This window comes from Aquarana catesbeiana, linkage group LG05, assembly GCF_042186555.1.
Source record: "Aquarana catesbeiana isolate 2022-GZ linkage group LG05, ASM4218655v1, whole genome shotgun sequence".
Taxonomy (NCBI): Eukaryota; Metazoa; Chordata; class Amphibia; order Anura; family Ranidae; genus Aquarana; species Aquarana catesbeiana.
This window is the reverse complement of record NC_133328.1, coordinates 61,765,729-61,790,908: the sequence shown is the minus strand read 5'-3', so window position 1 is coordinate 61,790,908 and position 25,180 is coordinate 61,765,729. Positions and strand designations below refer to the sequence as shown.

At 41.3% G+C, this 25,180-nt stretch overlaps 1 protein-coding gene across 15 annotated transcripts in view; it reads left to right on the top strand.

Moving 5' to 3' along the window:
* Positions 1-25,180, top strand: part of ABI1 (abl interactor 1) — a 116,715-nt gene that overhangs the window by 67,559 nt on the left and 23,976 nt on the right. For 5 of the 15 annotated variants that reach the window (XM_073629803.1, XM_073629802.1, XM_073629812.1 and 2 more), the window contains exons 4-7: positions 8,511-8,525; positions 9,961-10,061; positions 13,412-13,552; positions 16,695-16,795. In XM_073629803.1, coding sequence (XP_073485904.1) covers positions 8,511-8,525; positions 9,961-10,061; positions 13,412-13,552; positions 16,695-16,795 — 358 coding nt within the window. Of the gene's footprint in view, positions 1-8,510; positions 8,526-9,960; positions 10,062-13,411; positions 13,553-16,694; positions 16,796-17,541; positions 17,611-25,180 lie in introns of all 15 variants that reach the window. The other 10 variants (XM_073629805.1, XM_073629804.1, XM_073629813.1 and 7 more) reach the window with 3 other exon arrangements.

Below are 25,180 nucleotides of genomic sequence, written 5' to 3'. Positions count from 1 at the left end.
GTTGTAAAGGCAGAAGGTTTCTTTAAACGGCTCTCATAGGGAACCATAAATTTGTGCAAGTCATGTGACGTGCTCCCAAAGTCGGTGCTTATGTCGTATCAGTGTGAACCAACTAGGCCTTTGGGTTTAATACCACCTTAAAAAAGTTTATACCTGCAACCACCAAAAAAAAAAAAAAAAAAAAAAAAATTAAGTCTGCAGCTACAAAAAGTTTAGCTGCTGACTTTTAATAATCTGACACCCACCTGTCCCACGGTCCATCTTTGCGACATACGAAGCCCTGCTCCTCTCCACGGTGCCAGCATTCTTACTGTGGGCTCCTGGCTGTGGCTTCACAGCCGAGTACGCACTGCGCGTGCACGAGCTGTGAATGGCCGGGCAATCTTCTGGGACCTGTGACGTGTCCCAGAAGATGGGAGGGAGGGGGGAAGGGGCGGACTTTCTTCCAGTGCCGCAGGGCCTGGGAGAAAGTGGGAGCTGGATACTTCTAAAAAGAGGATACCCCCCCCCCCCCCAAAAAAAAAGGGGGTCAGCTGCAGTTAAAGGGGAAGTTCCATTTTTGGTTGGAACTTTGCTTTACCTGTAAAGCGTCTCTCAAGCCACCCCAGTGTGAAAGCCCAAGTGCCACACTGGGAGATGCGCTTGCAGGACGGGGAAAAAAGTCCTGCAAGCAGAATCTTTGGGGCAGTGTGGGAGCGGTGTATACACCACTCCCGCGCCGCCCTGCCTATTGAAATTAATGGGCAGCTCTGCCGAAGTGCCTGCAAAGTGCTGCAACACAGGCAATAATAACCCTTTCTTTGGCCACTAGCAGGGGTTAAAAAAAGCGCCCTGCTAGCGGCACTTTACCACTAACACCCGCACCACCCCAGTCTTAAAGTTCCAGAGTGATGGTCGTCTTTACTAAACGTCAGTTTTGGGGTGTAGCTCTATGCAGATATGCCCTCTTGTTGATGTCTCTTAGAAACATACAGGGAAGGGTGAGGAGCATGTAGAGTGGAAATTTGGGAATCTGATACATGGCAGTTTTAGTTTAGAAGTTCATAAAGGTGTGTGTGGTGTGTGTGTTTTTTTTTTTTTTTTTTTTTCCAGCAGCCTTTCTTCATTATTAGGAATATAGTGAGCGAGTCACGTCACAGTGGTTTTCATTGCTCTCCTTTCAGAATTCTGCAGCCCACAAACCCTTTCACCTGTTTAGTCACTCGTATTCTCTCCTGCCTCCCACACAGATGTAGTGTTCCCACCTGTTGTGCGGCCTCAAACCTTCAATAGAAATGAGAAATAATGAAAGCTTGGAGGTCATTCTAGAATATAAAGTGTGCTTCTTACCTTTTCAACTGTAACAAATAACTTGTATTTTGGCCTGAGCAAATTATTCAACACGCAGCTAATAGCTCGCCATTCTAGTATGGCACATATTAACATGACTCTACTTGTTGCATATTTTGAGGTTGGATTTGCAGCAAATTCATGTCCATAAGAGAGATGGCATCACATGTAAAATGCATCAGAAATGCAGAGTTGTATTTGTTGTGCTGCATTGGCATTGCTTGATTGATTTAAAGTGTATAGAAATGCAATTTTGGATAGTGTGACTAGATGGGGTTTTAAATGGGTTAGACCCCCACTGTCAGGTTTATTGTCTGTGGGGGAGGTTGAGCCCTCTACTTGTCCTGGTGAGAAGTAGTTTCTTCTTCCACGAAAATATTGTCATCCTAGTTTTCATCAGCTGCATGTTTTTAGTGACGAAAATAAACGACAATAAAATTTGAATTAAGTCAATTAACAAAAACCATGAGGAAAATGCATTCCAATTTTTATCAGCAAAAATGGAATGAGAATGCGAGGGAAAGATGTTTACCCACTCAAACGTCTGCTTTCCTCAGAGCTCTACATGTCTGTTAAAGCCCAAACCCCCTGACTCTATCGTCAAGCTGTATTGGTTCTGAGATGCAGGCTCCCATCAATCCTTTCCCTTTCCTATGCAGTTGCACACATTACACTCAGCCACGCTATCTCTTTGGAGCCCTCTGCTGGTTTTTTCTAAACCTGCAACACAATTCCACCCCCAGGCTATAATAATATAGCACATTAAAGTTTAAGACTGCATTCACACCTGAGCGTTTTCAGCTTCTAAAACGCCCGAAAAAACACCTGAAAAACACCCAACAAGCAAAATCCCATTCATTTCAGTGACACCTGTCCACATCTGAGTGTTTTGTCACCTGAACCAAAAATGCCTGAAAAATGCCCTCAAAAAAGAACGTGAGCTTCTTTTGTGCAGATTATAGGTGTTTTTCTACCTTTTTTACATTGGTGACCTGAACAAAATCGTGGTAAAATGCGCAACTTTGAAACGCTCAGGTGTGAATGCAGCCTAAAGTATTTGTTACCCTAAAAAAGAAAAGAATCCTGTTCCTTTTTAAAGCATGAATAACAGTCCAGTGCTTGTGCTGCGTAATTTGACCCCTTCGATCACCTAAAATACCTGACTGGTTCTGCCCTCTCCCCTGTTAACGGACCACAGTTTATCATGGCTGCTGAGCCCTGACACCGTGGTCAGTTTACGTGCCTCTTTTGTCGACAGCTCTCCTCTCTGCTCTCCCCCTCCCTGCCTGTTGGCTCTGTGTGTGAGCCTCCCCTCCCCTTCTAGCACCGTTCTGAGCAGTTTAAAAATTACTGGTCACAATCCCTGCCAGCCCCTCTGCTAGGATAACATGTAGTATACAGTGTATGACTTTTTTTTTTTTTTTTTTTTTTTTTTAGAATTCCTCTTCTAAATACCTTTTTTATTGCTCTTCGCCGATCAGCGGTCACATGACAGCCTGTCGCACTCTTCCTCTGATGTATTCACTATGGAGAGAGGTCATGTGACTGCCTAGCATATGTCTGAGGAAGATTTAGAACCCTCCCTCTGTAGTACATACATCAGAGGAAGAGAGACCGGCGGTCACGTGACTGCTAATCGGCGAGGAACAATAAGGTATTTAGAAGAGGAATTATAAAAAAAAACTGCATACACTGTATACTACATGTTATCCTAGCAGAGGGGCTGTGATGGCAGTGATTGTGAGCACAGCCTTTACAACCCCTTTAAAACATGTATTGCACATTAGTATATGTGCTGAAAGAAAAAAAAAGTAGGAAAAAAGCTGTTTTATTTACAGTGGGACTTCGGATTGCGAGTAAAGCGGTTTACGAGCGTTTCTTAATATGAGCTGTTTTTTAAATAAATGACTTGCTTTGCAAGCTTTGTCCCACGAGATGAGCAGGATTCAAGCCTCTGGGGTGTGCAGTACCCCATTTGGCCAGAGATGCGGGGCGCCTGAGATGCTCCAATCCCGAGTGTCTGAGTGTCTCCGGCGCCCCCCGCACCTCTGGCCACATGTGGTACTACATAGACAAGCAGTGGCTGTGGATCGGATTATCTGAATTTCCAATATTTCCTATGGGAAAACTCGCTTTGATATACAAGTCTTTGCATTACAAGCATTCTTCTGGAACAAATTATGCTTGTAATCCAAGGTATTGCTGTATTTATTTATTTTCCCCTTAAGATTTAATTTTGGAAATATATTCAGGTAATATGTGCAATGGCAATGACTAAATCGAAATTTGACGTCAAAATTTACCTCAGTGACCATTATCACGAAGACAGAAATTCAAAATTTGTCGTCACCAAGCTAGAAGTGAGGGAAAATCCTCCCATGGGACACCTGTTCTGTTCTTATGAGCCACCTAAGGACTTGTTTACATTCGCATCAGCCCTTGCTGCCCCTCTGAAAAGTGTTCCATAGTGGGTTAGTTTTCATAGGGTGACTGGCAGACAATGGGGAGGTGATATATTGCCTCCTTAAACTGGGCAGACATTATACAATTTTCTTATTCAATTTCCAAAGAGCCTTATTGCATGCAGATTGAGAGTGTTTAGGTTTGACCTCCTGTTTATGGTTTTGGTAAATCTAAAGGAAAATTGTATAATTGAATGGCCAGCCTTAATTCTGTTTGTTTTCCAATTTGAATCGTGTAAGGGAGTTATAAAACACCTGTCAGCTTTTTTTTTTTTTTTTTTATGGAATCTCCAGAGCTAGTGTCCCCATTGGAAATTTTCCCCTCCTATTACTGTTCTGGTATCAGCCCCAAATTTGGCATTTTCTTTTACTTTCACTTTTGCTGATACCCCCCCCCCAACCCCCCCCCCCCCCCCCCCCCCCCCCCGACACCCAACATAAAACAGGGGTTGTAGATGGTTGACCTCATGCAGCAATGTTTTGCTTCACAGCTGTGCCAAAAATAACGCTTAAAGTTAAAAGCTGATAAACGTCGATAAACGCTCAAAAATGTGGTCCCCCAGCGTTTAACATTTTTGATCCATTGAAGAGAAAAAAAAACCTGACCTTCCCCTAAGCAGGTTATACATGGTCGAATTTCGAACAAATTTTCTTTTCAAAATCAGAAAGTTTGTTTTTTATTTATTTATTTTTTTGTGATCCAATGATGCCACCATTGATTTTCGAAATTCGGCCGACCAAGCCTTCATTTCATCTCATGTTACAGAAAAGAATTTTCGTGGCCGGGAACCTTCTTTTCTCTCCCTAAATTTTCTTTTCTTATTACATTTCTCACACGATTCTCCCATCATTTATTGGAAATTTTTAGAAAAACCAAACGATTTCTAACATGTCCGATTCCTCAAATTTGATTGCCGCACGAAAATCGGCCGTTGCTGCAGTCCACTAATGGTGCGAAATTCATACGAAAATTCTTAGTTACTCTATCCAAAATTAAACCATTTTGCTCTTTAGTAATTCTTTAGGGTTCTTTGAGGTGCCTAGTGAGCTGAGAAGAGTAGATATAGCAGTTATTTGAGATGGAGAATAGAAGAATTCATGAGGTAAAATACCAATATATGGGAAATAAATATTTAATTTGAGCACATTCCAGTTCCACGCCTCTGCAGCTTTTGTAAAGTGAACATTTTGACAAAAAGTCTCCTGAGGTAAAGAAACAGATGCAGTTGAAATAACACGAGCAGCTCGGTGAATGGATCCTACAGCCTGGCACATAGAGGTTTTGGTCAAAATGCTTTGTGTCCTTCCCCACTGTGCCTCGGCAGTCCTCACACGCCGCTTCCTCTTGGCTTTGCATGAGCTGACATTTCCTGGTCTGTTTGATGAGGAAGCTACGGCCTTAATCATGTCAGAGGTTATTGCTGCAGAGAGCAATGGGTTATTATGTGTTCCAGTCCACCCACACAGCTGTGCATGCCTCACAGATGGCCAGAGTCGGGCCTTGTGCTGCTTTCCAGGCCTCATGCTTTGTTGCCTCCAGAAAAGAATTCAGCTTGCATGCTGTCTGGAGTCTGTTAGAGATGTGAATAGAATGCGGCAGATCATTAGCTGGTTTAGTTTTAATCCATAATATAAAATTTAGAAATTCATTTTAAAGAAGAGGGCGAGTATAATGTGTGCCTGTCATGCTGTTGTGTTTAAAATATGTCCAGTGAGATATAGATAGATATTGATTTCTCTCATTTTTACTCACAAAAGCGAGTACACCCTCCACATTTTTGTAAATATTTTATTATATCTGGAGACATGCTTGGCAAAATGTGAGGGGTGTACTCACTTTTGTGAGGTAGGTATGTATCTATTCCCCCATCTTTTTGCCTATGCTTGTTACCCAAGTTTCAGTATTCAGATAGAATTTTTTATTTATTTTTTTGAAGCGACAGTCTTTTAAAAGCACATTTTACATGGCTGCAGAGACCCGTACATAGGGGTTTGTGCACCTCGGAGTTTACTGTTAATCAATGAGTGGCTGTAGGGATCTTCCAACATATGCCAGTGTTTACATCCATATAGGGTTGGATGCCCGGTCCTGGATGCAGTCTGTCCAGGGCCATGCATCCGTTCCTGCATCAATATAAACACTCCCATACAGCTGCTGCTTCTGCCAGCTTGCCATTGATTTTTAACCCCTTGATGCTGGCATAACACAAATATGCGGCCCCACTGCACTGGGCTCTTTGCCACGGGGCAGCATATTTGTGGAGCTCCCTTTGTGCTGGGAGTGCGCCGCTTAGGGCACTCTAAGCACAGACTCCCCAAGAGCCCTGTATGAACGTTCGGGACCCGGAACTCCTGATTCATGGTCACTTGATGTGCATGGAGAGGAAAGATTTTTTTTTTTCCCTCTCTGCAAGGAGAAAGACAGTGTGGTACATTTTAAGAAATAGAGTAAAGAAATACCTAGCTCAAGGTTTAATTTAGGTCCGTGGCAGGGTTAGTATTTGGGTCAAGTCATGATCAGTATTCTGGCAGCATTTTTTAACTCTGAGGGCAGAGTGAAACATGTTGGTGGCATGGCCTGGTTGAAGCCTGGGTTGAGGCTGTCATACACCACCTTATGGGGATTTGCAGAAATGTGCGACTTTCAGGACTCTCCCTTTTCAATTAGATGTCTAGAGCTGGGACAAGTTCTGTCTTTGTCTGCACCCCAAGTGGTTACTCCATAAGAGGACCGGTGGAGCCTTGAGTGGCACCTGTAAATTTAGTTTGGGTCCAAGACAATTCCTCCACTTCCAGTGTGGCCCAGGAAGGCTAAAAGGTCCACTGATCCATATGGTAAATATGTGGTTTGTGAGTACAGCAGCCCAGAGAATGACTAGTTTTCGTTACCTGTAGCAATCCAATTCCCATTCTTGCTTACTTAGGACTTGTTCAAACCAGCTCACTTTCAGCTCAGAAAATTTGGTAGGCACTCCTGCCCATGTTTAGAAATGAAGCCGTTACGTTAAGTGATTTGGGAGACAGGCTTCCAAACTCGTACAGCAGGCTTTCACAACCAGGATTCCTACAGGGATGATGATGGATAACTTCAGCAATTGGTTTTTCAAACACAATGACTACTATGCAAAGGAATAATTTTCTACTGACCTTTTTAAGGGTGTCTACATTGACCGCCAGTGCAAGGGGGCATTTCTAAAAGATCACCGATGTAAAGGAAGCGTTTCTCCACTTGCCACTAATGTGTTGTTGACCCTTGACTGACTGCTAGAATATGAGGACAAGTTTTAGTCTGTTTCCTTTCTGGACATTATTCTTTTATTTGAATGCTTATTATTTGTGTGTAGAGCACGGGAATGTTATGCAGTAGGTTTTGGGTGAAGTATTTAAAACTATTAACTATTTGCTGATGCTATTTTACCATAAAATGTGAATGGAATAACTTTTAGCAGATGATCGCTGATTCCCCATTATTTTGCATTTTTATTTTTTTAAAGGGTTTCTCCAGCGTAGAAATGTTGAAAAATGATGTCCTAGATGTAGCGGTCAGGTTACTCTTTGCTTAGGGTGCAGTGATAGGGGTTCTCAAAGGACACCTTTAATTAATCCAAACCACTTGAAAAGCCATTTTGACCATTTTGAGGTCCACTTGACTGCTCTGTCAAGATAAAATGGGAATTGTTGTCCATCTTATTGAGGTCTTCTGGTTGCTGCACTTGTTTATTCCTTCAGATGCAGACTCATGAAGCAGCCAGTTTGAGGCCTGAATTGTTCCAGTGCCTCATGAGTTATATGTTGAATTGGACTTGAATAGATTTATACCTAAACTAGTAGTTTTGACAAAAAAACCTACATGGAGATATCATAAACAAGAAGGCAATAGTAGCAGTTTTTATGCCAAGTGTGTTCTTTCCTCACATATAATGTGATTATTCTGTTTTCATAAAGGCATTATTCATTCATTTTGCTGGAAGGATCACTTCTAGGCCTCGTTCACATGAAGCGTACATGGGCATACCCCTGTGGGGGGCTGTTGTTTACCCAAATGGGGATGCACAGGTGTTAAGTGTATCCCCATTCTGGCAGTCCAATTGCTGTAATTTGGGACACAGCGACTATACGGACACACCTCCCAGTGTGACCTCTATGGGGGTGCACAACCCTGAATGCACCCCATGTCTATGCAGCTTCTGTGCCCCAAGTGACAGCGGTGGGACTGCCTGTATAGGCATTGTACGGAATACCTGTGCATCCCTGTGCGGGTGAACTGGGCCCTCCATGGGAAAACGCAAAAAATGTATGTCTCGTATGAAAGAGGCCTTAGGACAGTGATGGCGAACCTTGACACCCTAGATGTTTTGAAACTAGATTTCCCATGATGTTCAACTACACTGCAGAGTGCAATGAGCATGATGGGAAATGTAGTTCCAAAACATCTGGGGTGCCAAGGTTCGCCATCACTGTTTTAAAACAAATGATTGAGGCTTGGGTACTTACGGTACTACTGTAAGTGTGAGGCCAACCTTTCAAAACGGCCGCTGTGTCAATGGAAGCAATTGATATATTTTTGACTTCTGCATTGGTAGGCAGCATACTGTAGCACTGTAACAGAAGAATAAAGCAGCAGATAGAAATTCTTTCTGTGTATGTCTGATATGTGACTTCTCATTGCAACAATCCATTAATCTTTACTTTTCTGTTTCTCCCTTTGCCATCATTAAGTGGCTAAAAGCCAAGGTAAGAGGTGCTCTTTCTCATTTAAACCCAAACACTCAGTAACCGAGGCTGTATCGCTATCAGTCCATTACATCCTTTCCTCCTTCCTCTCCTTTTGGCTGTTGCTCAGGATACATAGTTCATTTGTCTGTGCAGAGTGATATGGCAATATATCATCGATGTATTGACACCATAGTAGTAACGCCATCATCTAATCCTAGCGCTTTCCTCATTTTTATAGATCTCTGCTTTCTTGACTTGCAATTTATGGAAGGCTTCCCAGACAACTGGTTTCATCTCTGTATATGACATAAGGCTCTTTAGACAGATGCTTAAGGGTGTGTGCTATGTTTTTCTCAAATGGTTGATTCCTAAAATATATATAAAAAAAACAAATTAGATAATGGTGTTCTAGAAAAAAAAAAATATTTTATTTTGCAAGCAGCCTTGCAATGTTATAGCAGTATATGGCCTTTTTATGTTTAATGTAGTACCTAAAGTTACAGGTTGAGAGGTGATACTACATCCAAGGTGTTGCAATCTCAGTAAAAATGTCTGGCAAAAAAGAAACAAATCAGTATATCTCTGCAATACAAGTACATTTTCTCTGCAAGTACAGAAAAATACGTTATTATACAGGATTTTTTTTAGCGCCAACAGTTTACGCAGCATTTTACAACATGAGGGTAGACAGTACAACTACAATACAATTTAATACAAGAGGAAACAGAGCCCTGCTCATAGCTTACAGTTGAATGAACCTACTTTAGAAATCCAGTGTGCTCCCAACACCCTATTTAAGGCAATGCTGCCCTGAAATCCCCATGAGTGGTAGCTGGACTACAGAATTTATTTTTTTTGTTCACGCTGGACTGTAGAACCCACTCCAAATCCCCCCCCCCCTTTATTTATCTTATAGATAAAGATTGGGTAAATGCTCTATAGTCCAGAAGGGGAACTAGGCAGGGCTGACAACAATGGTTGGGATTTCGATAGGCCACTCACTGGGTTAGCTGAAATAAGACATTAGGAGCTCACTGGATTTCTGACAGATCAACATGCACTTTTCTTTACTTGCAGTGCTGAAAAGATGCACACTGCATGGTGTTTTTTTTTATTATTTTTTGTTTTTTTTGCTCAGACATTCATTTCAACTTTTTCCTCCACAAATACTTTTGCTTCACAGAACAGGAAATAAGTTTTTATCTTACCATAACTCACATTAAAGTAAAAAATCCCCTTAATCTAATTTATTTTATATGGAAATCTGTTAAAGGCAAAATATTAATTATGATAAAACCTAAAAATGAGTAGATGCCTATGTGATCCACTTGTTGAGCTGTGTCTGGGAATCCTAACATTTTATTTATTTTTTATGAGATTTAGTTATAGATCTTAGTTTTTGTATTGACAGATGTTTTTGGTGGAATATTCATTTTCATTTTTATTTTTTCAGCATGGAGGAAACCAGGCAGCAAGGACTGGCACTTTGACTCGAACAACTCCACCGACCCAGAAGCCACCCAGTCCACCGATGCCAGGACGGGGTACCTTGGGGTAAGTAAGTTTGCATTTTAGAGTGTGAGTATGAGAGATGTAAGGTTACACTCCAGGGAAAACTAAAAATTAAACAATACGTTTTAAACAATGGATGTCAGCCATCCTCTTCAGGGCATTAGATTTTTGTCAATGTGTTGTGTTTGTCAATGTTTTTGCCACTATGCTTCAGTGCTGCCAAAAATTGGTGTTTCGGGGTGCACCCCCTTCCTCAGAGCTAGGCTCAGCTCTGAGGAAGGGGGTGCGCCCCGAAACGCGTTAGCTGTACCCTTTGTTCTGTGCATGTCCATGCACTGTGTTTATGGCCTTTTGTCAGTTGCATTTTGTGAGTACCCACTTTTTTATATAAAAATGTCTTATTAAATTATCTCTGGTAATGCACTAGGTGTGTGCGCCTTCCATTTCTGTTTTTCTTGTACTCCTTTTTACCAATTTAATTGCGACTTGCATAGACTTCTGTTAAAGTAGCAATGAAATGGGCAATGCAAATCGCACTGAAGTGCGGCTTTGAAATCGTGCTGAAGTAGCACGATTTCAAAGCCGCACCATTGGGGGCTTCAAGTGAGTGTTAACATTAACATTAAAAAGAACTAGTTACAAATGGGTTTATGCAAGTATCTGATTGTATAGTCATACATTTTCATAAAAATATATGCAGGCTCACCTATGAAAGATTTATATATTTCCCCTTTTATCTAGCTTAAAGTTGAACTCCAAGGCAGCAAATGGTCACATACATGCTAGGGGGTGTCCAAAGAAGATCTATAAGCTATGGGGTCCTTGGCTAGACACAAGACACTACTGACTTAGTCTTATTAGCCATGGATCCTACACATTGGACTACAACAGGACTAAAATGGCATTTTAGTTTTAGTCCCATGACTAAGACCAAAACTAGATTGAAATTTGCTGCAAAATTAACACTGGTCTCAGTGCGGTACACAAGACACAGCAGTCAGATATAAAATTATGAACCCTGCCTTTTATTTTACCTGGCATACCAACACATTCTAATTATCTGTGTATTATGAAGCTGTACAGAACGTTGCTTGATACAGGTTACTGAACATTTGTGTACAAGAATGTTTGGAATCCTATGCTGCATTCACCATGAGTAGAAATGTTTTTTTCACTTTTATTTGTTTCTATATTCTTTAAAGAGAAAGTAACTTCTCTGGTTTGTTTGTACCTATAGGAAAGACTATAATAAGTCTTACCTATAGGTACTGTAAATATCTCCTAAACTTGCACAGTTTAGGAAATATTTAGTGTACACTGTCGATGACGTCATCGGCGCATTCGCTCTCATGAACGACCGCCCGTGCCGTTTCTTCACAGCGTTACCACGGCTCCGGCCAGTCACAGCGCCGGAGCCCGCGAACCTAAGAGAAATACCGGGGAAGGTGTCAGCAGTCTCAGCAGTGTGCGGGCGCCGCTGGAGGGCTTTGTTCTAAGGCAAGTATTTCATTATGAGCAAGTATGCAATGCATGCTAGCTCATTATGCTTTTCTCTTACAGGGGCTTTTTTTTGTTTGTCCCGGGTTTACAACCTCTTTAATGGATTATACTGTTCTTATGTGTGTTTACACCCCCTCATATGCTTTATTGCTTATATGTGAATGTACAATCGCACCTTCTTGCATATGTTCAATAAACACAAAAGGTAAAAATAAAAAAAAATAAAAAAAAATAATCATACATACATAAATGAAAGCAGTTTTACCTGCTAAAGGGTTTTATATTGGTCCATGGAGTTCTGAGATTTACACAAGCCTGCCACACAGCAAAGCCAGGTGGAATAGTGTAGTGTCAGCTCTCCACCCCCAACCTTCTGACTGGACGGTGAAATAACAGCAAGACTAAAGAAGCCATCCCTGTACGCTCTCCTCCTATCAGCTTGTTCCTTGTCACTACACTTCTCTGTGACATATAAGGAGCTTCCCAGTACTGGCCCTCCCTTTCCCAGTCTGAGCTGTTTAAAGGATGATTTATTATTAAGGAATACAAAACTACATTTATGTGTTTTTTTTTTTTTTTGTTTTTTTGTTTTTTTTTTGTTTTTTGTTTTTTCTTTTTTTTTTTGTTTTGTTGTTTTGTTTTTTATACCCTCTGGAAGTTTAGGTTTATTGTATTCTAAGAATGACCACCAACCCATAAACAGTTCCCTGCAGTTATGAGAAAGTAATCCCAGGGCTCTGTATTTGATATTTTTTACATTCACGTGACAGCTAGGAAACAAATATGAGCACAAGCAGTTTGCAGGGCAGAAATACCCTTTCAGATTGTCCACCAAGTTCATAATTCACATTCAGTGTCAGCACTGATGTTGGTTCACGTGTGGCTGAGGGTTGAATTGCAGCCATCATATTATCCGTGGTGGAGGGTTAGAGCCAAAAGTCGGGCTAAGGCCAGTGTGGGGAAAGGGGGCTCAAGAACAGAAAGGTGCGGTGTCCATACCTTGCAGACAAACTCCATAGGGACTGATCTGGTATTTCCACTGCACATTTAATATAAGTAGATGTTGCCAGAATGTCACATTTACAGGCAACAAGGTATTTTATTTTTTTTTTTGGCTGTATCTGTAATGTGCTCATTTACCAGCTAGTATGGTTTCCTCATGCTTTTATGGAAATTGTCATTGGGTTTTTTTTTTATTTTATTTTTTTTACAAACTCTTCATTGAGAGCAGAGCATATAGTTTAAAAAAAAAAAAAGAGAAAAAACGTGTGCTACCAAATCCCTTGTTTTTAATGTGTTGGACAGAGTCAATTTGGTTTTGTTGCAGGCTAGCTGGTAAGTGAGCTGGGGATTTTTGTTTTTAATCTGCGTCAAAAACTCATGCACCTTGTTTTCAATGTATTCCAATGGCCCTAGTTTACACCAATTCAGTGCGTTCCAGTGGAGTCGTCAAAAGTAGATTGCTGCATTTTTTTTTTTTTTTTCTATGTGGACCTCCTGTGCAATGTGGAAAAGACTTACCGGAATGCACATGTCCTGAAATAAGATGAAGATAAAAATAAAAGTGGGAAAAATGCACCAGAACACATCAAAAACGCACATGGAGAAATGCATCTGGAATGCAGAAATTGTGGTGTGGAGCTTTCTTTTATGACAAAATCAGTTGTAATTCATGAATGTTCATTTCCCTGAGCTTAAGAAAACCGCTTTGGGTTATTTCATAGAAAAGTAGGATGTAGGCCAAAGTGATCTGACCTCACCGATGGAGTGCGATCGGTCAGCAGGAGATCATCCTAGTCCCGTTGATACAGTTCAGTGATTATATAAGGTCTTTGGGTACTTTTATTCCAATGGGATTTGCCAGCTAAAGATGTTTGCATTTATTTTTACAGGAGAAATACCCCATACAAAACTCTGGAGCCTGTCAAACCTCCAACAGTTCCAAACGATTACATGACCAGTCCAGCCAGGCTCGGAAGTCAGCACAGTCCCGGGAGAACTGCTTCTTTGACCCAGAGGCCAAGAACGCACAGGTAATGTCTCCAGTGTACAGAGGCACTGATGGAGGTTTTGTGTCTACAGTGTCAGAGGTTTTGCTAAATTGTCTACCTTTTTTGGACCGTATTTTGGGTGTAGCATGAAACCTGGTCGCATACTTCATTTCCAGAACCCATGCTGCCCCCTACCCCTTACCTGAAATCCGGGGTGCTTATAGCATGCAGTATTTGTTTCCTTTTTAATTTAGTGCGTTTGTGGACAGTTTCGTTATCTATGTTGAGGAATGTTTACAAACTTTTTAAATAAAAGTCACAGCTGGGTACTGTAGAGGGTGATCCCTTCTACCTCGCTGTAGTTCGGTGCTACTTCCTTCAGTCAGATGCATTTTTTTTTTGTATTTTAAAAAAAGCAAGCAATGCATAATTCTAATGTGAAAGAACAGGTTTCATGAGCCTGAATAGTTAAAAAAATAAAATAAAAATGCCTGTCACCAGGATTTTGGCTAATGTTAAATATTAAGTTGAAGGAAAAAAAATATATGCAGCCATTACGAAGCTCTTCTGAAAATGCTAGTTGCTTGGCTGTCTTCAGAATTTTGTTTCCCTGACCTGGAACAAGTATGCATCTAGTGGAGTCAGTGGACATTTTATATTCATATTTCAGGTCATTCACTCAAAATGACCAAAAAGCAGCTAGCATTTTTAAGAAACAGAAGCTGGCAATGACGGCCTAAATGACTCCCAGTACAGGTTTCCCTTAGGGCTTGTGTATATGGGTATTTAAAGCACTGCTTTTCTCCCCATACAAGTCAATACAATGCTAAATCAACTTGTAGGTCGGGGGAACTCAAAAGGATCTCCAAAGACTCTCAAACTGATGCAAGCTTTAGAATAGAACTCAACACTCTTTATGTATGTAAAGCTGGTCAGCTTATCATGAGCTACATGTCAGCTGCTCTGTGGATGTTGGGGCTTTTAAGGAGGTTGGTCTTTAATGGTAGCAATCCAAGCTGTTGATGCACATACTGTTTCAGAAGGCCATGTCCTAGGGTGATGGCATTGCTTCTGCAGAGACTCACAAGTGATGGAGTGTTGTCACTCTAGGAGTGGAAGCTTAAAGTGTTACTAAACCCACAACAGTAAAATCTGTATATGCAGTAAAAGCAAGCTTGTTATACTTACTGTGCAACCTAAGGGGTTAATCCTCCCCATTGTGTAAAAAGGCTGTTTGTTCCTGTATGCACAGATCCTCTTCATGTATTGTCTCCAAAACTGGTCTGGATAAGGCCCCTTTCACACGGACGGATAGAATGGTGCTTTTAGCTGCGGATTTTCTAATTTTCTATGGCCCCATTCACACACTGCGTTTAGCTGCGAATTAGATACATGCAGTTCCATGCGGATAGAAAAAATAGAATTGACTGCGTCCAGGAGCGATTTATCGCAGCTATCTGCACATAACCGCAGGTAATTGCAGTGCACTGTCAGCTGCGGATAACAGCACCGAGCTGCTCATCGGGAAAGGAAAAATGATTTTTTTTCTCCCAATGAGCGACAATTTTAAATAAAAAACCGGTGTGGGTAGCGGAGGAGCCCGGCAGAAGAACCGGAGAGACCCCCGAAGCCGTCTAATAAATTACTTTAAAAACCTGTGTAGTGTTTTTATTTATTGACACTTCTTCCCCCAGGTGAATGGGTAGGGGTACCATGTACCCCATACTCATTCACATAGGGTGGGGGGCCGGGATCTGGGGGCTCCCTTATTCCCTGGTACAGCTCAGGAGGGGGCGGGCCACTCACCTGTCCCCACCCCCTTTCCTGACTGACCGGGCTGTGTGCTCAGGTAAGGGTCTGGTATGGATTTTGGGGAGGACCCCACGCCGTTTTTTCGGCGTAGGGGGTTCTCTTAAAATCCATACCAGACCTAAGGGCCTAGTATGCCCCTGGGGGGGAACCCACGCCGGTTTTTTATTTAAAATTTGGCGTGGAGTCCCCCCTCAAGATTCATTCCAAACAGTGCGAGTCGGTACCCTGTCGGGTTGCCATGGAAATGGCAAACCGCGGCTAATCGCACTGTGCAAATGCAGCTGATCGCAGTGCCTGGAGTCTTGAATTTCACAGGGAAAAAAAACATGCTTTTAACTGCGGCAGAATAGCCGTCCTTGTGAAAGGCGCCTAAGACAGTTACTGGACTCAGACTGCACATGCCCAGTTTGGCGTGTATTGCTTTTTTATTTTCTTTGGAGAGTGCATGTGATCAGCACAGGGCCAATCAACACTGTCCAGACAGAGGGTCCTGCATCCTGATCGGACAATCGTGGGAAAATGAAAACTCCTGCTGCAAGCTTTAACCATGCACTGATAGAAGTCACAAAACTGCTATATACTGCTGATGAGAAAAGGTATTTAGCAGTTTATATTTAGAAAATGAATGTATTTCCATGTTCTGTGTACTGTGGGAGACCAGATATAGTTAATGTAGGGACCTGGGTTTAGTAACACTTTAATGAAAAGGCAAGGTCACCAGATATAAAATGAAAATGCTTGCATGTCTTTAAAACCAACAGCTAGTAGTGCAAATGGACAATAAGCTACCATTTTATTTTTTTAGGATTTAGATACTTTAATGCTCTGGAAAACATGTTGCATTTTCTCATTTACACATGCCCTAAATCTGATCATTTATTTCAGTGTATAAGGCCCCTTGCACACTGGGGCGGGGGCTGCGTCTATTTTTAGCTGCGCTTTACCGTTGTATTTGCGGAGGTATTCGCCCGCTAGCGGGGTGCTTTTACCCCCCCGCTAGCGGCCGAGGAAGGGTTAAAAGCACCGCAAAGCGCTGCTGCTGGCGGTATAGCCGCGCTGCCCCATTGATTTCAATGGGCAGGAGTGGTGGAGGAGCGGTATACATACCGCTCCTTCATCGCTCCAAAGATGCTGCTAGCAGGACTTTTTTTTAACGTCCTACCAGTGCACCGCTCCAGTGTAAAAGCCTGAAGAGACAGGAGTGGCTCTTTCAGGGCGCTTTGCAGGCAATAATTATAGCGCTGTAGCGCCTGCAAAGCACCCCAGTGTGAAAGGGGTCTAATAATCAGATCTACGTTGTAACATGCAGCAGTCTTGAGCTGTGTCAATTTATCGTATTTTCTTGTTTAAATCATTAATGTTGTGTTAACAGTGGCAGCAGTGGAGGAAGTGGCAGTCGAGAAAACAGTGGCAGTAGCAGTATTGGCATTCCGATCGCTGTTCCTACACCTTCCCCACCAACTGTTGGACCAGGTAAGACTTCTCGTTTTCTTTGTCGTTTTTTTTTAACTGAGCCGTTCGTAAGATATAGATAGAGCACAGGCTGGATACATACAGTATAGCATTCATCTGTGTTAGGCGGTTTAACTTTTATAGAAATGTGACTCAGTGATGTTTAGTAATTAGGAACAAAGCAACCCTGACTTGGTGTTTTGGGGCTGGCAAAGCACCTTGTGTTGCACTGTGCAGGATGGTGACACTTGCACAGTAGTAAAGCTGTACAAGGACACTAAACATTTTATCTTTTTAGTAAATGTATTGTGTGTGCAGGCACATGGTGTAGGCACACACAATTGCTTGCCTGGTCCTAATTATTTTTTACCGTTTTTTAGTTTCTTCCAGGCACTGTCAAACTTGATATACGATATGCTTTAGCAGGCTTTTAAAAATGCATGTCTAGAAAATTGAGCAGTTAAGTAGGGCTGTTGCCCATTGCAACAAATTGTGTATGTTGAATCTCTAAACTGTTCAATCTAAATGAATGGCCAAATAAAGCTTATGAAGAAGCCCTGTTATTGCAGAGCTTCTCAAACCAGTCCTCACTTTTTTTCAGATATTCTTGAGCTCCTCCTCCATTGGAGAGGTTGATGGTGGGTTTTGGGATCTCGTAATAAATAAATATGTTCTGAGTCTTCAAAGAGTCACTTGAAAAGTGTTTTTTTTTTTTTTTTTTTTGTGTTCTGACAATGCACATTATTTCACTACCCAAACTCCCCCAGGTATCTCTGGTGGTCCTACACCTTCACCACCACCACCTCCTCCTCCTCCGCCACCTCCCCCTCCTCCAGGTGAGACTTCCACAACATGGAGTATGGGTGACTTCTTACATTAATCAATTCATGGTGGTTTCAAGGTGTACCAATAATTGTAGATTCATTTCCTGGTGTTTAATGATCCATAGGTGATTCTCACACTACTTATCATGTATCTCTAATCCATGTAATGTCATCTGGTGTAATAAATAAAAAAGCCTCTGAAGTGAAATAGAATAATTTTGCTAATGTCTTCCAGTTGCAGGTACAATTTTATATTTTTCTCCCCAACTTATGTACTTTTAACTTATTGCACATAGATAATATAATGTGTAGACCACACCTATAATATGTATTTGGCCCACCTTGCAGCCTTATTCTAACTTGGTGATTGTAAAAATGTGTGGTTTTGTTCAAATTTTTTTTTTTTTTTTTTTTTTACTTCTCTGCTCTTCGCAATTGTTTTGCACAGAGCAGCCCCAATCCTCCTCTTCTGGGGTCCCCTACTGGTGCTCTGGGCTCCTCCTGTTCTCTGTGTGCCACCATAGGAGGCTGCTTCCTTTGGTGGCACACGTGTGGGCTTGATCCTCAGCCGCAGTCTGTGTCCATTGACACCCACAGTGTAGTTTGGCCCTGCTCCCTCCTAACTGGATTTGACAGCCAAAGGCTACCACTGCTATGAGTCCAGTGAGGAGGGCGAGATCGAGCTCAGGTAAGTATTTTGGGGACTGCGGGGTAGCTAACAATAGAAAGTGTTTTTTTTTTTTTTTTTTTTTTTTTTTTTTTTTTTTTTGTTAAGATTCTATGGGCTAGAGCAGACTTGAAAGCGTTCACAATCCCCACTATGAATGGTGTATGCTGCAAGAAATTGCCAACAAAGTGATTTTTAAAGCATGCTTTTTTAGTTGGTCTTTTAGTCACCAAGGACTGTAGAAATACAGTAAGTGTAGTTAATAGAAGAACTAATGCAGCCCATTAATTATTTATCTTACTGACATGATGGGTGTAGGATGTTTTATCTGACCTTTTGGGCTGGCCATATATATGGAAAAGTTTGTTAAAGACATTAGCAGCTTAATCACTTAAGTCAGATTTCCCTGTGCAGCCATTCGTTATTTACAGATAACGTCTTTGCAGCCTGTAGAGTACACTGCCTAGCATACTGTAATTAGAAAAGTGCCTGTAGAATCCAACTGAAATGCACCCCCTGTGACACAGTCCTTGGATATGTGTTGCTTGTGCTGCAGTGTATCTCTGTAGAGGAAATTACATGAATGAGCCACTTAATATCTGAGTGTTGGACTTGACTTTATCATCTACGAGTGTCTTTGTCTTCTGTAGTCACACTAGCTAGTGTTAAGCAGGCCTTCTGTGCAGTTTTCTTTCCTGCAACCATGGGTTGCGACAAACAAAATTGCTTGATTCCCCCCCCCCCAAAACACAATTTGTGTTAATGGGGGAATCCCTCCCACTGAGCTTTTGTGTTCTCCCAGTGAGGAGATTACTGCTAGCGGCTATAATTGCATGCTAAAAATCTAAGATGTCATGATTCTATGTAAACAGTGCAGAGCCATTCTCTGCTCACTCACAGCTGTCACAAAAAAAAAGAACATCCAGCAAATGTATATCAACATTTCTCAGTGCTGAGATACTTATAAACATTGTATCATTTAGTTCTTTAGATTAAAAGGGATGAACTTTGGTCTGCAAACGAGGTCAGTTTAAGCACTTAAAGACCAGGCCTTTTTCTGACACTTGTTGCTTACAAATTAAAATCTGTATTTTTTTGCTAGAAAATTACTTGGAACCCCCCAAAATTATATTTTTTTTAGCAGAGACCCTAGAGAGTAAAATGGCGTTGTTGCAATATTTTATGTCACACTATATTTGCGCAGCGATCTTTTAAACCAGGGATATCCAATTAGGGGACCTCCAGCTGTTACAAAACTACAAGTCCCATCATACCTCTGGGTGTCATGCTTGTGGCTGTCAGTCTTGCTATGCCTCATGGGACTTGTAGTTCTGCAACATCTGAAGGTCCGCTAATTGCATATCCCTGTTTTAAACATTTATACATGTCAACGAATTAAAAAAAAACTAAATAGTAAAGTTGGCCCAATTTTTTTTGTATAATGTGAAAGATGTTACGTCCGTGAGAATCGTGATCTTTATTCCAAGCAAAAAAGTCACAATTCTCACTTTTTCCAGAATCGTGCAGTTCTAATCCAAGTCCATTGATTTGGGTACAAACAGCCTACCGGTAGATGGATTGAATCTCAGCCGGTCCTTGCTGAACTCTATGGCCAGCTTAAAGGCCCAGATTTTTTAAGTCTGAACCAAACAAAACCGCCAAAAAAAAAATAATCCTCTGCTCACCCAGTGGTCACATTTGTTCTTCCATCCATGGCAGTTGTCCTCTCTCTTGATCTTTGAACTTGACCTGTACCCATTTGCTTCATTTTTAGTATGAACAATATTGCAAGTATGGCAGCATTGGTCTTGTTGATTTTAGCAGTTGGTGGAGCTGTATAACTCTGCCAGTACTGGGTTACCTTGCATAATCCTACCAGTAGCCCTCTTTCCTATAGGTATACAGCATTCCCAGGAAGGTGTAACCTCAAAAATCTAGCATGCCAAGATCCGTAAAGGTGTAAATAACTACTGTATGTTCTGAGTGTAATTTACACGATTTTCCAAATTAATTTCCATGGAGTCTTTTATTGAAGTATTCCACTAGGCAATTTCTTTGCAACCTTGACTGCATAACCTCCTAATGGATTTACAGGAGTCTCTATATCTCGAAGAGGCACATTTGTGTCTGTGACTATTTCCCCACCCAGTCAGTCATAGCGGAGCATATACAGAATCACAGTCCTCTGCTCCCATGATGGGATGTGAGCGTCCCTCCCTTCTAGTGTTTTGTGTCATTCCTCTTAAAGTGGTGGTGGGAGCAGATACAGAATGTCTCTTCCACTATTTCCCAACAATCTTGATTAAGAACACTGCACCTTTAATCCTGTAGAGCTGCCAAATATATATATATTTTTTCCTCCCTAAATTACAAACTAAAATAAGAATTTTCTAACTACTTTTCGTAGCATCCATACACATCGTAACTAGAGAATGGATAGTTATCAGATGATGAGTGCATTGCTGCTTTATGAAATATAAACCATCATTTATATATTTTTTTTCTAGCCAGGCTTTGTTTCATTATTATAATCTAAGGGCTTCCTTAAGTTACATTTCACTTTAGAGGCTTTGCTAAACATCCTGCAGACTTTCCTTGCCATCAGCTATTAAGTTTCAATCGAACATGGTTAATAAATAATGACACATTACAATATTACCGCTTCCGAGATGTATTATCCTGCAGTACATCTCACAGACAAATTAGATTGTGTTGAGCCATATAATTGCAGTAACTGTTGCCTCTACCATATGGTTATTTTACTGAAGCAGTCCGCATTTTAAAGAGATTCTCCAGGAAAGAACATGGAATTCTAGAGGGGTGTCTTTATTACCACAGGTGATGAGGGAGGTAAACACTATAGATCAGTGGTCTCTAAACAACAGCAGGGGCCTGAATGCTGCCCTTTTACTTGCCTTTATCAGGCCCTTGGGGCGCTATTCATCCCAATGATTCAAGTAACTATTCTGCCATTTGACAACAATGGGTGATCATTTCTCCTAATGACACCAATAAGGGGGCACTATTCCTCCCAATGATGGCAACACTGGGGCACTATTCTTCCCCATAATAACAAATGTGGTTAAGTTTACCCCCATTGATGCTGGCAAAATTTCCACTCCCATTGGCCACATTCTGGCCCCTCAGAGTCCCAAGGATAATAAACTGGCCTTTTGTTTATAAAGTTTGAAGACCCCTACTATAGATGCTTGTTCAGTTCTATTTGTATCTAGGACAAGGAGATTGGATACTTGCCAATCCTGAAACCATGTTAGGCCAATTATATAGGTATAGATTTCTCCCCACATCATGGATTGAGGATTCTTTGCTGCCAGCTATTGTATTCAAACAGCTGTGACATCCGTGGCTGCTTGAAAACCTGAACAGAGTCTGTATCTGATTGAATCTATTCAGTTTGGCCAACAGGTTTTTCACTTGGCTGCTTCATTTTTCAGAGAAGTTTTGTTGAGCCAGGTAGTGCTACTATTGAACTGTTTAAGGTCAACTTTTATGCTGCGATTCTCTAGAAGGGTAGGAAGCACACTGCTACAGTTAGAGAGAAAAGCTACTGAATCTGAAAAAGGTAGTCTCGATTGTATATTATATTTATTTAGGAATCTAGTGTGTTTTTTAATAGATCTGCCTGCCTTTCATCAGGCCTCTAGATCTACAGATTTCTCTTCGATTCCTTGAAGGACACAGCTTTGCCTCATTACAGATTGGGATCTGAATCTTGTGTTGTCGGCCTTACAAATGCCTCTCTATTTATAAATATCTGAGATCTTCTGCTCTCTGCCTTATCACAGAAGATGGCTTTTCATGTGGCCATCACTTCTGCATGTCCGGTGTCCAAGCTTGTGGCTCTTTCCTGTAAGCAGCCTTTTGTAGGACCTACAAGACCAAATTCAAGTCTCCATCCTTCATGAAGAAAACCTGTGCCCTTTAATGAAGTTGGAGGGATTTTACGAGCACAAATATCCCATTTACAAGCCTTTGTTAGCCGAAAAGGTTTTACTTCCCCGATATCAGGCAAAAGAAGTGTTCAGGCAAACCTGCAAACTTGCCAACTCTAAGGCTTCTTTCACATAGGTGTTCCGATCAGGTCCGCTTGTTCGTAAGGTCCATGCATCCATTTGGACAGGTGGCTTTAAACGGACTTGTGTCCATTTACATCCACCTACCTCTGGACTGCAGCTTTTTTTTTTTTTTTTTGTTTTTTTTGTTTTTTTTTGTGGAGCTTATCGGAGGCAGCTGGATGTAAACGGACATAGGCGTCTGTTTACACTTGGCCACTCAGAGATCAGTGGGGTCCTGTGTGTCCATTCCATATCAGTTGAGCAGTTATAGATGTGACGTCCACCCGCTCTGTTCCAATCAGCTCACAGATCCCTTGCTAATTGGAGCGTAATCTGCACCGTGTGAAAGGGGCCTGGACGTCTGTACCCCAAGACACCTTGGGCTGAGATCAGAAGACATTTGCCTAGACACTAGATATGATTATACTGGTGAGAGAGAGAGTCCAGATGGGAAGGTGTTACTGGTGTCTGCTTCATACTTCTATCAGATATACAACATTTGCAGTCAGACTGATTTAGGAGATACAGCATATCTGTTCAATGGCACGTCTATTCCTCATGGTGATCATCCTGTGCAACTTGCTGGCTTCCTTCCTAAACTCCTATACTACCTTGTGGTCGTGTGTTCTAAATGACCCTGAATCCGGAACTGTGAAAGTGCGGACGAAACATTTCCTGCTTCCACAGCTCCATTTCCTGGCAAGATTTAGATGGTTACAAAGCTAAACAATCCCCATTAATAAGTGCAAAGAGTTCAGTTTTTCCTGGATAGTCTTTTGAAAATGAGGAAATATCCTGTTGTAGTGACTTTTATGTAGGTCATCTGTTACATAAACTGCTACATTGTTCACTTGGCAAGAAAGTGTACAGGAAGTTTTTACTCATCAAATGGAAAAAATATGTATTTTGCATGAAGCTAAACCTGCTAATTCCAGATTTATTAATTTATTGGTGATGGATTAGAATTTGTGACCCATTCTGTATTTTTATCTGCAATGATAATGATGTGCAAATAAAATGATTACTGAAGAACAAAAAACCAGAACAGAGTTGCAATACAGTTATCTTATTTTTATTTTTTTTTCCCCCCCTATGTAGATTTTACATTTGCTTGTCTGTGACCTATCGTAATCGGCATCCTTGCTGAATAATTGCTTTTGAGGTGGTGTTCAGACAAGCAGCCTAAAAAGTATATTACATTAAGATATTTAACATGTTCATTTGTTTTTAATGCATCTTAATTGACCAACTCCCCAAATGACTTTCCTTTTTTGCAAGTAGCTACATTGTATAAGCAAACATGGCAACCCCCCACTGTCACATATAATTGGAAACTATCTGTAGAACCAATTTGTTTTTTTTTGTTTTTTTTTTTTTTAACATCCCCCCCCCCCCCCAAAGATATATCTTGTATTTGAATGTGATGAACTTATTGAACATAATCTTATTAGTAAATTAAAAAGTCGAGCTCCAGGAAGATAAGAAATACTACTTTATCCAGTTATGTATTGTTAAAAATTTAAATGTGTAACTTTCTTTAGGACTCCTGCATAGCAGACTGGGAGGGGCAGAGGCAGCTAAATGAACCAATCGGTGAACTTGCCTACAAGAGAAGGAAGCCCAGGGTTTGTCATCAGCTGCTGGGACCAGGCTGTATGAATTGGGGTAGAACTCCAGGGAAAACTGACTTTTTTTGGGTCCAGATAAGTTACCTCCAAAGTTCGTTATACCAGGTCTGACTGGCTGCTGTGGATGCTGCAATTTCTAGTTTTTAGTCCTTTTGGATACTGTCAGCTGCGACCATTCCACATATAGTACAGTGCTGGGGGGTTGAGTTGCTCTCCTCTCCCTCTCCTGCATTCACATAAAGCTTCTTTTCATGAAATGTGTTCTGTCAATGGATGACTGTAGGAGGATAGGTCAGGCTCTTCCCATGTTCATTTATAGTATGTATTTTTTTAATTTTATTTTTGCATTCTGTAAAAAGTACACAAGATTCTGTGTACTTATCCCCCCCCCCCCACGCTTTACTACAGCTTGAGCTGTCACTCTCTCACTCTCACAAGGCCAGAATAAGTGCGCTGACAGTAGTATCGGGGATGAAGACAAATCACATTTTTAGCACCCCCTGCAGCCATCGAAACCCATAATAACCAGCATTGGAGGTAACTTTTATGTACTCAACAAAAGTAGAATTACAGACAGTTTGAACAATTTACTTATCTCAGTTTTGTATTTAGTGGTTTGCCTGGATTTCTGCTTCTGTCTTAGGCTACTTCCACATTGCAGCGCTTTAGCTTTTACATAGCAGCACCTCTAAAACGGCTTAAAACATAGGCTTTAAAGGCATATAACTTTACATGTGCCTTTGTCCCGCTGGAAATGTGCGTTCCTTCCTGGCAAATGCGCATCAGTGTGAAAGGACCCCTAAAACCTTGCTCCTATGTATAGCTTTTGGCTCTATATGTACCATGGGGAAGTTTGCCAGTTACATACAGTATGCAGGCTGTACTTTGTATATCTGTGCTGCACGGTCCTTGTGCTTTACTACTAGGTTGGTTCAGCACATATCTGTGGGACAACTTTTGACCTCAATGGAATCAAAACATCCTCGATACGTTTGAGCCCATCTCAGCAGGTCGTAAGCAGGGATGCAGATTGCTTGTGGTGTTACAGACATTTGCGAAATATAACAATTGAATCTTTGGATAGGGGGTGAGTAAATAGGTGAAACTTGCACCAAAAATTAGATTCCAGTAAAGGAGCCAATTCAGACTCCATTTTTCTTTTTTTCCAGATTTTCTTAGTTTGGCGCAGAATATGGATACTCTGCTTCTAA